We start from the raw sequence: 14,387 nt of genomic DNA, 5'->3' as shown, positions 1-14,387 counted from the left end.
TTCTATAAAATGGGAGTGACTTTCCCCAATGATCCTAAGCTCTTTCTCCTTATGGTGGATCCTGAATTTTTCCAATCCGATGCAGAACCAGCTTTCATTACTGAAACTTTGTATTATGCTAGGAAGACAGTAGCCCGATTCTGGATGGCTGCACATCCCCCCTTTCTCCATCACTGGATCAATGCAGTACATAGCATTCTCCTTCTTAAAAAGTATCATGGATATGAATTTCCATCTGGGACAGGCGGTTTGACTCCCCCTTTACTGTGGTTCCCCAAATTCCATCCTAGTCACACTCTCTCTGGTATGTATGGGTCTTTCTCGCCCTTATCTAGTTACACCACTAGGGGCGGTCCTGGGGTGGGAATGTGGTGCAGGTGCGTGGTTGGGTGCTTTGTGCTGTTTATGTTCCAATTTGTTTTTCGCTACAAGGGCATGTGCTAAATTTGACTCAAATTTTAATCAAATCCATTTTACTCAAACATGCTGGAACGTTTCTACATGCTCCTTTTCTTTTCTCTTTACTGTGGAGACAATCCGGCAATGGTTGCAAACCGAGTCTGCATAATGTATCTACCATGTGCATTGTATCTCCACATGCCCCTTAATAAAGTTTATTGTTGATTTTTAAAAAAAATGTTTTCTACAGGAGAACAGAACCTCCAAACATCCAGCAGGTGTCATTATAAACCAATGTCAGGGTGAGGAAGTTATCTGCCTACTACAAAGGTCTGACTGCAACATCTGTGGCCATTCAGGTATCAGCACCATCCTCTGCCAGTGAAATATGGCAGAAGATGTGCGGCTGACTGTGATTTTAGACTGCTGTCCTACATTAGTCTGAACAATGCCTTATATCAGTCCTGGCATGATTTCCACTAGTCCTGTTTTTCTCCTGTGGCTTGGGCAGCAGACAGTTAAACTAGCTTTGATGGAAAGATGCCTCCTCTTCTGACATTCCTCCTCTGCTGCTGTCAATGTCAGGAGACCAGCTCAATCACGTTTTGGACTGGGATGTTGATATCTCATAAGTGTATTGTCTGCCCCTTCCCATTGACGTCTTTGGAGCTTGCTGCCATTTTCAGGACTTTTGTATTTGTTTGATCTTTTAACACTTGCTTGTGTTATTACCATCCATTTCATCGTTTACTGCATTGTCCTCTTGGTTATGACATGTATTTACACTACCATTCTTCTGTGTTTGTTTGTCCATGTTTTTACACTGTCGCAGGAAGGGAATGTCATCCAATTGTCACTCTTCAGTTTAGGCTAGGATATGCCAACAGGTAGGGATAGCTTGGGTCTAGGAGTAGGGCTCACTGTCCGTGTCTGTTCTTCCTTTTCCATCTTGTTGTCTGTTCCCTTAAAGTGGCATACCACTGATCGAATCATCCAATCAGTCTGAAATAAAATGAAAAGACAGAATGATTTAGCAAGTCTACGTCTATAGAGATTTTGTGGTACGTTACAATTACATCACAGATTACCCACACATAATGGAAAGAGGAGAGCCAAGACCCCAGGGGTATACCGACAACTAATATTCAATTAAACAAACTCTCTTAATTGTTTAATAACACATAATAATGGACTTATAGTATAGCACAGTAATCATCCATTCAGTCATTTTGTTAATTTATCTTGTATCCCCCCACTGCTCAAACCAGTAAAAGACTCATTAGACCACAGCTATTATAAATCCTATATGAATTGCCCTCCTAAACATCAGGAGTGGTGTCCACATTACCATGGACCATTTTGGAGAATTCATGGATTCCTATATAATAAACCCATGATTTACCTATAGTGAAACTATCCCACATTCCTCTATCTCAGGGTTTGGGACTATACATCTCATATCAGTCCTATTGTAAACATCAAACCGTCCAAATCACCACACTAAGGCTACATTCACACGACGTGTGCCCCCAGTACTGTAGCACAGCAGGAACACGACAGCGCCCCTCTCCATAGCGATATATGGGTCCCAGTGCCGTATGCCAGGGATAGATAGGACATGTCCTATCTTTCACCCGACTACGGAACTGTACGGTGCCGCACTTTTGTGGTACTGTACCTCTCCGTACGGCACCATGTGCACATTGCTGTCTATGGGGGACGTATATATGGCGTATATACGTTGGCCGTATATATACCTCCCCCATACGGTCATGTGAATATAGCCTAAGAATAACCCGCACATATATACTCCTCATTCTGGTTTACTCATTCTGATTCTACACTGAATAATGCCCCCTCATTGTCCCTACACTTAATGCCACAAGATCGTGGCCCCTTTCTAGATGTAGAAAAAAGGCACACACCAAAGTTTTTTAAAAAATTTTCATTGAATGCTTTGTAATTACAAATGTTAAAGAGTCAGGGGGGCAGCAGATCAAAAAATTAAGACGTTTCGGTCATTTCAACCTATATCAAGTACGGTCTGTAAAATAAGGAGAAGTGCTCAATAGAATGTATATAGGAACTGCAAACATATATTGAAGAAAAACTCTATACAGAGAATAAATTTTTTAATTATACAAGGTAATCCCTAACTTTAAACTAGTAGATAAAAATTAACTTAATTTGAGGACAGTAAATTTGAAGATTCGGGGAGGGAAAAAGGTAACCATGTCTGGGCATCCTTGTCAACCCTAACATCCAAGATTAGGTACTCCCCCATACACTCTCTCATCACAGCTGCCATCTCTTTCCTTGCCTCACGTACCTTACCTCCATGCCGCCCACATACGTATGTCTTTGACATCTAATTTGACATATCTATTTCTTCCTACCTCCTCCTATCGTCCATGTTGCTCCTCCTTTCATCCATCTTTACCCCTTTGTAAATACAACTTGTATAATTTTGACAGTCTTCTCTTTCCCTTGTGTTTTTCTCTCTTAAATATTTTCCCTCCCCAACTCTTCTCATTTACTCTCCGCAACCTAATGTTAAAGGGGTTGTCCAGGTTTAATCTTAAACATTTATCTGGCTAGGATCGGGGTAAGAAAAGAAAAAAGAACTTATACTTACCTGCTCCCATTGCCCCGTTCTATCTCCCGTCAGTGCTGTGCTTCTGTTTGTTTACAGAGGCAGTACACACCAACCCAACCACTGCCCCATGCTGTATTAGATTCAATGCAATATAGTTGTCGGGTCACTGTGTCCTGCCTTTGTAAACAAACAGAGGTACGGCACTGACGGAAAATGGGATAAAACAACGGGAGCGCTGAAGAAGGTAAGTAGAAGCTCTTTTTTTTACCCCCTTGTTATATATTTCAGATTAAACCTGGACAACCCCTTTAAATTGAACCTACTATCTTAGGTTAGGGATAACCTTGTGTACATTAATATGGATCTATTCTCTATATAAAGTTTATCTTCTATATATGTTTACAGTTCTTATGTACATTCTATTGAGCACTTCTCCTTACTTTACAGGCATAGATTGTACTTGACAAAGGTTGAGATGACCAAACCGTTGTAATTTTTTGACCTGTTGTACTTTTGTAATTTTGTCATGAATTATGCTGAAGGCTAAAGAACTTTTGGCATTACAAAGCATCCAATTAAAAGAAATAAAGAAGCTTTAGCATGCGCCTTGTCTCTACATCTAGGATATATGGGAAAGAAACTCATACAATGAGCACCACTCACTACTATATTGCGGCACCTTTGTGATACCTTCCAAGCAAATTATGACCCCCCCTAAACCCCAGCAACTGATGTCCCCCACAGCCTCTCCAACAATTAAATCCCCCCAGAACCTTCTCAACATTGAATCTCCCCCTACTTACTCTCCCAACAATGTATTTCCCCCTCAGCAATGGATGCCCTTCACAGCCACTCACACCAATTGATAACCCCAACAGCACTGAACCCCATAGTTATGGATGTCCTTAAATCCCCTCAATGTACTAACCTCCTTTCACTGTAAAATTAAAAACTAGTGTAAAGATGTCACCATGTCTCCTCCTTTCTGTACGGAGCTGACAGGTCTGTGCTTCGCTGCAGTACTGAGGACACAGATAGAGGTGAGATGGGGGGAAAGTTGCCTGGACAAGTGTCCTGCCGACATTTGGGGCTTCAGACAAAATATCCAGGGCCCTAGCAACGCCTCTTCTCCAATCACATGTGCTGGATGGTATCTACTGGTATAAAAAATATGAAAAAATGCGAAATAAATAAAGTATAATGATAATAATAATCCAAATGATCTTTATTCTTATATGGCCATCATATTCCACAGCACTTTATAAATAAGAGTATGCATATATTAGCCATAACTAAGTAAAATATTTATCACCCAGGCATGTTATATGTATGTATGTTTTATATGCATAGTTTGTATAAATGTGTATATGGAAAGTGGGAGGATGTGGAAAGAAGTGCAGGCAGAAGTTTCAGTGCGGTGTATTATCATCAATTCCTTGAATTATTTTTGTGCCATTTCTTACATTGCAAAGACAAGGATTAAATGTGTCATTGTTTTTTTGGGGTTTTTTTTCACCTATTTCGTAATTATTTTTTTAGGATTTTAAATCAACTTGTTATGCCCCAGACAAGATTGACACAGACCCACTACCTTCTATATTGAGGAGAATTCCATAATCTTTGGTCCCGCTTAACCTTACCACCAGAGAGGGTCACCCATTTATAACTTGTTTACACACAAGCCTTGTATCTCTGCATTGTGAAGATGCGTCCATTTTTACAGTGAGACTCTATTGATTTGCATTCCATTGTCTTGTCTTTATCTCTAGGCAATGCCCATACTTGCTCATCAGCGTCAGTTCCCACACTGGTCCACGGGGCTCCCATTGTCTCCCGACACTTATGGTGGATGACTAGGTGGTTGGACATCCTCCTCTTGTCAAGGGAATAGAGCAAACCAATTTACAAGCTAATTTAGTAAATGGTCATAAATCTAACAACTTAATTGAGAGGACTCATCATTTTCTATTGCAAGGATAATAAATGTGTGCGTTCTCTAAAGAAACGGAGATTGTTGGTTGATTTAGCAAATATTCTGTGCTGTTTTATTATACAAAAAAGATTGACTAATTTATTCGTTGTCGGAAAAATATCAAATATATATTGTAAAAAAATCTAAAAAAATAAAAATGTAATTGCTCTTCTCCTCACATGTTGTTATTACATTACCATTACCAATTTTTGGGGGGTGCTGCAGGTTTTTTTTCTCCCAGCATTTGGATGGGATTTGTATCATGTAAATCCATCCAGGAGGCTAACCCACAGCTATACAGTAATAGCAATCTTTATATATATAGCGCCACCAAATTCTGTAGCGCTTTACAGATTCTGTGTGCCCCAGGCCTTAAATATTGTAGATAAACCCATTTTATGCTGGAATTGAACCACCTAAAACATCGAGGATACATTTCCCATGGGATGTGTTTTACAGCTTAAAATGCTTGTAGAAATCTATGGCATAATCTGCATTAAACACATATAGGGGGGGATTCTTACACAAGTATTTTAGTCTTAGGAGCCCTACTCTTAGTGGCTCAGACAGCTTGATAAATCTATAAACACCTATAAAACATTCAGAGGAGAAACTGCAGCAAATGTCCTCACTTATACAATAGTGGGTCATAGTGGCGTAACTGGAAGCTGATGGGCCCCAGTGCAAAGTCTGTGCCAGGCCCCCAGACTATAATGTATGGTTTATAGTGCTAGTATTCTCATATGGAAAAGTGACACTTTACGGGCCCCCTAAGCCCCTTGGGCCCAGTTACAACCGCACTCTGTGCACCCCTCAAGTTACGCTGCTTTGGAACAGGGATCCAAAGTGTAAACAAATTAATTAAAAAAACTTTATTAATAATACACTGGTTAAAAAAATCATAAAAATCGGAGAACAGCATAGCTTGGAAAGATAAAGCATCCTAAGGTAGAATACACTTCGGAACAAATCCATGTGACTAACAAAGTCTCCAGATAATACAAGCAATCATTGCACAGGCCGATTATTTAAGAGTAGTACAAAAGATACAACACATGATACAAAGGAAAAGTACAGCTAAGCGCCGAACAGATTACTATACAGACCAAGGGAGCCTTCTCCAACTTGTGTATCGCTGTACTGGCCTTTCCAGGGGGCTCCAATTTTAATGATTTGAACCAATGTAATATTAATAAAAGTTCCTTACTAAGTTGTTAACACTTTGGGTCAATGTTTCGGGTTTTGATATATCTTGGTAAATGTGGCATATGAAGTGTTATGCAATAAAAAATGAAAAAAGGCCCCTATTTTTGCACAGCTGATTTCCAGCAAGATTTGCCGTGGGATGGGGGAAGGGGATTTATGTTAGTTGAATGCAGATTTTTTGGTTGGATATTTTTTTTAATGCAACTTTTTGAGATGTTTCCATAAGCACCCGAGTGTTTGCTGCTTATCAGGAAACCTGGTTTGAGGCTTATGTGCCTGTTTCTAGATGTTAGTTTTTGGTTTAATATTATTTTGCGCCTACAAAGTTGCAAAAAATTGCACCAAAATACTCCAGTCCCTACAAGGTGTAGGGGATGTGCAAAAATATGTGACTTTTTTAAACTTGCAGCTAAAAACTTGCTAGTTGCACTGCAGGTATTAACACTTCTAAACCAGATGTATCAAGTAGTCTAAGCCACTGTGATACATCTGATGGGCAGCAGAGCTCTTAAGACAATCACAAAAAATTGGGCAAATTGGAAGATGTGAAAATTTAGAGACATAAAGCTGAGAACAATAATATTACCCCCCATCCCATAATTTTTTATTGGATTTCACCTGAACATGGAACCGGAGAAAAATCTGATGTAAAAAATCTGCAATGCTTATTTAAAATCAGCATCTTAGGTCTACAACCCCCTATTTTTATCACTCCATAAGACATTTTAAAAACCCATTTACTTTGCTGCTACAGTAATGGATTAGGAATACAGATTCAACATTTTCTCTTACAGACATATTACAGCAGGGAGACCACATACAACTATATAAATATTCTTTACTAGCCATTGCAAGGGCTTGGAGAACAGCTGACATGGGATTAGTGATGTCCAAGATATTATGAATTATTCACCATTGACTGATCTTACACTTTCTGCATAACTTCTATTACATTTATTTAATATTGCTAAACATTAACAAGGATGGAAAACCAAATATCCTCTTGAAACCACTATAGGTGAGGACCCACAGTGTGTACCTCCACTTTTTCAGTGTATAACGTCATGACATAAACTATGGATGTGCCATAAACTTCAGCGGTCTTATAAATAACCCTTATGATTCTCAAAAGTATATCTAAAGCTTTGAAGTAATTTTTATTGCAGAAATTAATAGAGCAAGCAATAATATTAAACATTGTAATACACCTTATCTGGAAACCTTCTCAGGATTGTACATGGCAGATAGATAAGGAGGCTAATGAGTAACTGTTTCCATACCAAAAGAATATTTCACTTGATAGTTCAGCTCTGTAAGAGGATAAAAGAATTCTATAAGGAGTTAAGTTACTGGAAACTTTTCCAGCTTCTTCTTATCTATCAACTGATTTGTGTAAGGTAGGAAAAACTGACTTACACACAAACAGAAATAAACAAGAGGAAAGAAAAATCTGGACAAAATATTTTTTTCCTTAGTAAAGTACGGTACATTAAGCATTTTAAAATTATCATCTGAACTTACCGGGTAAGTAAAATTACACTTTAATTTTCCAGTTTGTCACTTGAAATGTTCTGTGATCTGCTTCCTGAACAAGAATCGTTGGCTGGTTTGCAGATTTTTAAGCCGGTGTCTTTTTTATCCAGATTGGTCTCAAAACACATCAGGGAGGTAAAAGGAAACCTACCAACAGGAAGACTTGATGGTAGGTTCCTCGTATTGCCCTAAATATTTTTCCTCTAATCCTTTTATATAGTCCAACCTGATCTAAACTTCTTCCAAACTGGGGCTTGGAATAGTAGCCTCTGCTGTCCCTTCTTCCGGCACGTCCTAGGTGTGCCACTGATACACCCTGTGCTTGCACACAATCTGTATTCACCACGCTGGCTTTTTCAATCTATTTCTTCTATCTCTTCTATCTATCTGCATCTGACAAGTTTGTACGCAAAAGTCCCTAGATGAACAAAGGTCTAACGTATTAATTAAAAATCCCATGGACAGCAATGTAAATTTCATGTTTCATAGTTTATACGGTTGAAAAAAGACACTTGTGCATCAAGTTCAACCAAGGAAGGGAAGGGATTGGATGAGGAAGGGATTTAGTGGAAATAATTCTATATAACATAACAATCAATGTTATTTAGGTGTAAAAAGGCATCTAGACCCTTCTTGAAGCTCTCCGCTGTCCCTGCTGTGACCAGCACCTGAGGCAGGCTATTCCACAGATTCACAGTTCTCATAGTAAAAAAATCCCTGTCGCCTCCGGTGATTAAACCTTGATTTCTCCAAACGGAGACAGTGCCCTCTCGTTTTTTGATTTGATTTAATCTGAAACAACTTACCACCATATTTTTTGTATGGACCATTCATATATTTCTATAAATTAATCATGTCCCCTCGTAGTCGCCTCTTTTCCACACTAAATAAATCTAGTTGTTTTAATATTTCCTCATAACTAAGACCCTCCATACCCCTTATCATTTTTGTGGCTCTACGTTGAACCCTCTCCAGCTTTTTATGGACCGGTGCCCAGAACTGGACTGGTCATCCGTTATGTTCTGTTTAGGCAGGGATCCGTTATCCATTCTTGCTCAAATGAGTCTTTGCCTTTTTGTATTATAATGTATAGGAAATGGAGTTTGATGACATTTTCAGATCTGCACAATACGATTGACAATAATCTCACTCAGAAATATGATCCTATAGAAAATGATGAAGTCGTTACTCGAGAAATGTTACAATTTAAAACTGCACTGAACATTCTTTATGTTGCATAGAGTTAATTTTTCGTTTAGGAAGTGAAGACCTTTGTTTACAGTAATGAAAAGAGAGTTTTTTTTCAAGTGCACCTGCTCAGAGTAGGTGTATTTTTGCGACTTTTTAGGATTTTAGGATTTTTAGGCGTAAAATACTGATAGATGCCGTGAAAACAACTGTATAACAGCCACTATGTCAGATAAGGCGCAGGGACTCAGAACCACTACGTGCCGGACTTTAGCATGCACCCAAAAAAGTTGCAAATTAGAGACAAATTTACTAACTGCGGCAAGAAATTGTGCAAAAAAAATGCCAACTACAGTCTAAAAAACTATGAGCAATGCCCCCCTTTATTTTTTATGGCGACGACTTTATTCCATGATAGATAAATAGATAGATATACATAAGATAACTTGATGATCTATCATAAATGTTAAAAATGGCCAATAATTGACATGTCTTCAGTTATGTTTAGTTTATTCAATTTATCATTGATTTTTTTTTAAACAAAGCTATTTAAACGCAAATGCTGACGGTAGTATGAACTTAGACATAAATAATAAAATAATAATATTAATAATGATTGGTAATAATAATATTATTAAATCAATTAATATAATAATAATAAAACAATTTGTAAAACTGTACAAAAGTGCAGTACAGTAATAGTTTTAATGTTTCTGTTTTTATGAAAAGATAAGATCACATGCACACTTATGATCCCGTTAAGCATTCTAAACTAAATATGAAAGTTTATTAAATTTGGTGTTTAGAAAGTTTTAAAAAAATTATGGGGGACATTGATTTTTGCTATTTTTTGCACAATTCTTTGGTGCAGTTAGTAAATTTGTCTCTAAGTTGCGACTATTTTGGGTGCATGTCTGGAACTTAGGGGTTTTGGGTCCCTGCCCCCTATCTGACATACTGAGTGGCTGCTATACATATGTTTACACGGCATCTATCACTATTTTACGCCTAAAAAGACGCAAAAAATACACCTACTCTGAGCAGGTGGACTTGAAAAAAACCTCCCTTTTCATTACTGGAAACAAAGGTCTTCGCTTCCCAAATGAAAAATTAACTCTATGCAACATGAAAAAATAATAATAAAATGTAAAATTTCTCCAGTAACGAGTTCATCATTTTCTATAGGATCATATTTCGGAGTGGGATTATTGTCAATGTGCAGATCTGAAAATGTTATCAGACTCCATTTCCGGTACATTATAATAAAAAAAAGGCAAATGCTCATTTGAACAAAAAATTTTATATATTCTCTGCACTTACAACACAATGTAGTCCGGACACTGTACAAGCTGTTACTCTTTTGTGTGAAAATGAAGCCCTGAACGTTCTGTCACCTGTAATCAATCTTGTTTCATTATTGGTCACAAATGAGATCTACTTTGTAGGGTAATAATTTAAGACAAATTTGGTGCAAATGAATCGGACATGCGACAATTCAAAACGCATTTACTATGGCAAAACTAGATCCATCATAGATCACAAGCCAAAGAAAAGAACAAATCAGGCGCAAAAATAGGCGAACCAGAGACCCCACTATGATTACTGTCCCCCTATGTATCCATTCACTTAATTCAATAAAAAAGTCAAATATTGTAACTGATGTGTTAATAAATAAATATATCTATGTACATACAATGTAACAAATTATATAAAACATTAGAGGTTATTTTCTCATCAATTTAGACCACTTATTCTATGTGTTGAATGGTAATCCCAACTAATTATCCATCCATCCATCTATCTATCTATCTATCTATCTATATATCTATCTATCTCTCTCATATCTATCTATCTATCTATCTATCTATCTATCTATCTATCTATCTTTCTATCTCCTATCTATCTCCTATCATCTATCTATCTATCTATCTATCTATCTTCTATCTATCTATATATCTATCTATCTATCTATCTATCTATCTATCTATCTCCTATCTATCTATCTATCTATCTATCTATCTATCTATCTCCTATCTATCTATCTATCTATCTATCTCCTATCTATCTATCTATCTATCTATCTATCTATCTATCTATCTATCTATCTATCTATCTATCTCCTATCTATCTATCTATCTCATAATTATCTATCTATTTATCATCTATCATCTATCTCATCAAATCCCATCTTTCTAGTCATGTTAATCTATTTATACGCGTTACATTCTATATAGAAATGGCTATATAGTGAAATTAAACTGGAAAACCGTATTTTTTTTCTGGTTGCTCCCACAATTTACATAGAAAACCTGGGTGAAAAGATGTGCTTTGTATAAAGCCTATAGTAAAATAGAGAGAAAAGGAGAGAAAAAAAAGAATGAAACCAGTAGTCAGAGGAACAAAATAAGTTACAGACGGGCTCTTATCAGGATAATCTGCCCATTTTTATTCCCTCTCAGACAGCTTTTCTTATTCAGAGTGAAAGTAAATATGTCCCTTATCGACAGAAGCATGGCTCTTTTCAACAGGTCCTGGGGAGATAGTGTAAAGGCTGAATTGCTTGTACTATCTCACACAGGGCAGGTGGATGCAAATGAAATCTGGGTAAAAAAAAAAAACATCCTGAATAATGCAAAACCCAAGATTTCTATCAGCCAACCATCAGCCGTCATGAATAGATGGCAAATTCTCCATAAAGGCGAATCAATCATTTTAGTTATTTAATTTGTGGTTGTAATTCACTTTGATGCATCCCTTAGTTACACTGAAGAAGGAATGGGTGAGAAGAAGGGGGGGGGGAGGGTCATTTTAGGAGGGGAATGTTGGTCACTGCATGCCACCCAGGATGTTATTCACAAGTAACAATTCCCATTATCTGTTTCCACTTCGGGCTAATCAGACAGAATATGTAAAGATGAATCTTGTTTCCTGTTGTCATTGGGAGGTAAGGGTTATCTCTAGGGAGGAGTGAGGATAAGTGGAGGTGAGAGGAGGGGGCTTCTATTCCCATTAGGGTCTTAAGCACTTGACTCATTCTGGTACTTAGTGTCCAGTAGACGGGGATGGTCTGAAAGCGTTTAGTTTATGTTTGTGTGTACATGGGGTGGGATGTTTATATAAACAGCACCTCTCTGTAAGTGACACTAATATTTACCCGGACCGGCAAGAAGAAGGAGCAAAGTGTGGAACCAGAGCTTGGCCACCATACCCCCAATATCTCTCAGACTTCTGGATTATTCTCTCTACTAGGATGTCCTCTTCCAGTAGACTCAGCTTTACAGTCCGGAGAATTTTGGATTTACCGGAATATGATGGCAACGTTATCCCGGCTGACCCATCGTTGAGTTTCAACCGGAGCTCTCCTTACCCAGACTGGATGGAGAATGAGAGGAACCATTACTTATGTAAGTTGGATCTTGATGTTCCCAAAATATCACAGTATTTTAGTTGTGTTAATCATTTTAAAATTATGTAGTGTTCTAATATTTGTATGTTTTAATATGTTTTGAATTTTAATTTGGAGCTGATCATTTTGCTTTTTATTTTTTTTTTGGTCATTTGAATAAGGTTCTTCCCTTTACTAATATTGTGATGTTATTTTCCAGCTTCAGACGAGAGTGGCTCAGAGACAACTCTAGCAGACACCATCCAAAGGTCTGAAAACATATCTCACAGCCATGAATCAGAGGAGAAGAAGAAGAAAAGAAGGGTCCTCTTCTCCAAAGCTCAAACCCTAGAACTAGAGAGGAGATTTCGCCAACAAAGATACCTATCAGCCCCTGAAAGGGACCAACTAGCGCATATTCTACAACTCACCCCAACACAGGTGAAGATATGGTTCCAGAACCACAGATACAAGATGAAGAGAGCTAAACCTGAGGTGAGCAGCTCTCCTACACCTCTTCTGAAGCACGTTGTGGTCCCAGTACTGGTTAGAGATGGAAAACCTTGCCATACTTGCTCTCCCGTCAGCTCTACAGACAAGATACCCCTTTTCCCCACATTGCCACCTACCGGAGCATTTAGCTTTGTCCACAGCTATCACCACAGTCAGCATCTACCTCATCCATCCAGTCTTTCCTGGAGATGGTGAACAGTGACAATTTAAGACAATTTCTTTGTAAATGTTTAGGTGCAATGCCATAAGACTGAAATATCTTGTGCAAAACCACCTGGGCCAAAAAGTTTTGGCAGCCTGGAACTACTGTATCATTTTATCAGGTTCTAAACTCTGAAGAAGCTTTGTTACCTATCGGTATTGATAGTGCCTGTAAATACTGAGGAATGTGTATTTGTGTATATAGAAATTATATTGTGTGTTTGTTTCCATTTTAATAGCAAATTAAATTTGTTTTATTTCCTATGACCCGTATGTATTTCCTCTGTCAATAGGTAAGTTTCAGGAAGCTTCACAGTTATCTAAGATAGAATTCAGAATTATTAACATTGATTGCGAATTCAGATACTTATGTTGCTCTGAAATTGTACATTTGCAGCATCAAACTACACAGAACAGATTTATGAGTCTATGGATCATAATACTTTACTTAGAATTTTTTACATTTTCTTTCTGCAGGAAGCATCTAACTTTCTGCAATCTATGCAATAATACGAGATATATATGCGCAAACGTAGTTGTTAGTTATGTATGCGAACCTCATTTTTACTATGGAAACACAATGGGGGTCATTTATCTTATTTCCCCCTTCTCTGCGCTCTTTTTTTGCGCCTGTTGTGAGTCTATTTTTTGCACCTCATTTGACTTTGTTGTTTTGGCTCTTTATCACATGCAGGGTTTTTTCGGCGCCTTTAAAAAGGCGCAATTTGTTGCGCAAGTCATACCATTACTTTTCCTAAGCAAGACTGGCGTGATTTTGTGCAATTATTTGCGCCTATATAGGCGGAATAGTATAATAAATTGGGCGCAAACATCTGTAAATAGGCGCAATATATAATGACAAATAGGGCACAAAACACACAGAAAATTGAAGCGTAACATTCCAAAAAGAGCATAAAATAGGCTCATAACAGCCATTATGCAGCAAAATGCCGCAAAAACACAGAATGAAAGGATAAATGACCCCAATGTATAATACATGCAATTTTGTTATAAATAGGTTAAAACTACTTTTCATATACTTATCTGAACTGTTAATTAAACCAAAAAAAAATTTTTTTAAATGAACACATATAAATTTCGGTCAATATTATCCCAAATCCAAAAATTGTTACAAACTGTTTTAAAACATTTCACCTTCTCAGTTGTGAACATTTTTCACACACTGATTTATAATTTTCTTTCTGTATTTCACTCTTGGAGTATATTTTTCCATCACTGCAGAGGAAGTTTTAACCTCTTTGACTGCTCCATTCATCACACATAACCAACATGACATTTCTGCAATGAAGTGTGGACAAGATGTAAGATTTTGCTTTGTGTTTAGGATGAGAACAGTAAAATGACGCAATATTTATTTTAATAATAGAATTATA

General features: G+C 37.5%; 1 protein-coding gene and 1 long non-coding RNA gene across 2 annotated transcripts; both read left to right on the top strand.

Annotated features, from left to right (window-relative positions):
* The first annotated feature begins 536 nt into the window (after positions 1-536).
* Positions 537-5,140, top strand: LOC140068751 (uncharacterized). The gene is made up of 2 exons (XR_011848539.1): positions 537-758; positions 4,765-5,140. It is a non-coding gene; the product is annotated as an uncharacterized lncRNA (long non-coding RNA).
* A 6,826-nt stretch (positions 5,141-11,966) lies between these two features.
* Positions 11,967-13,173, top strand: NKX2-8 (NK2 homeobox 8). Its single transcript, XM_072114146.1, has 2 exons — positions 11,967-12,298; positions 12,500-13,173. Exons 1-2 carry the CDS (start codon positions 12,145-12,147, stop codon positions 12,985-12,987), a joined length of 642 nt encoding a protein of 213 aa, XP_071970247.1. The 5' UTR covers positions 11,967-12,144; the 3' UTR covers positions 12,988-13,173.
* Positions 13,174-14,387: the final 1,214 nt, after the last annotated feature.

Source organism: Engystomops pustulosus, chromosome 7 (genome assembly GCF_040894005.1).
Source record: "Engystomops pustulosus chromosome 7, aEngPut4.maternal, whole genome shotgun sequence".
Taxonomy (NCBI): Eukaryota; Metazoa; Chordata; class Amphibia; order Anura; family Leptodactylidae; genus Engystomops; species Engystomops pustulosus.
The sequence above is the reverse complement of the archived record's forward strand: the minus strand, read 5'-3'. Positions and strand labels throughout refer to the sequence as shown.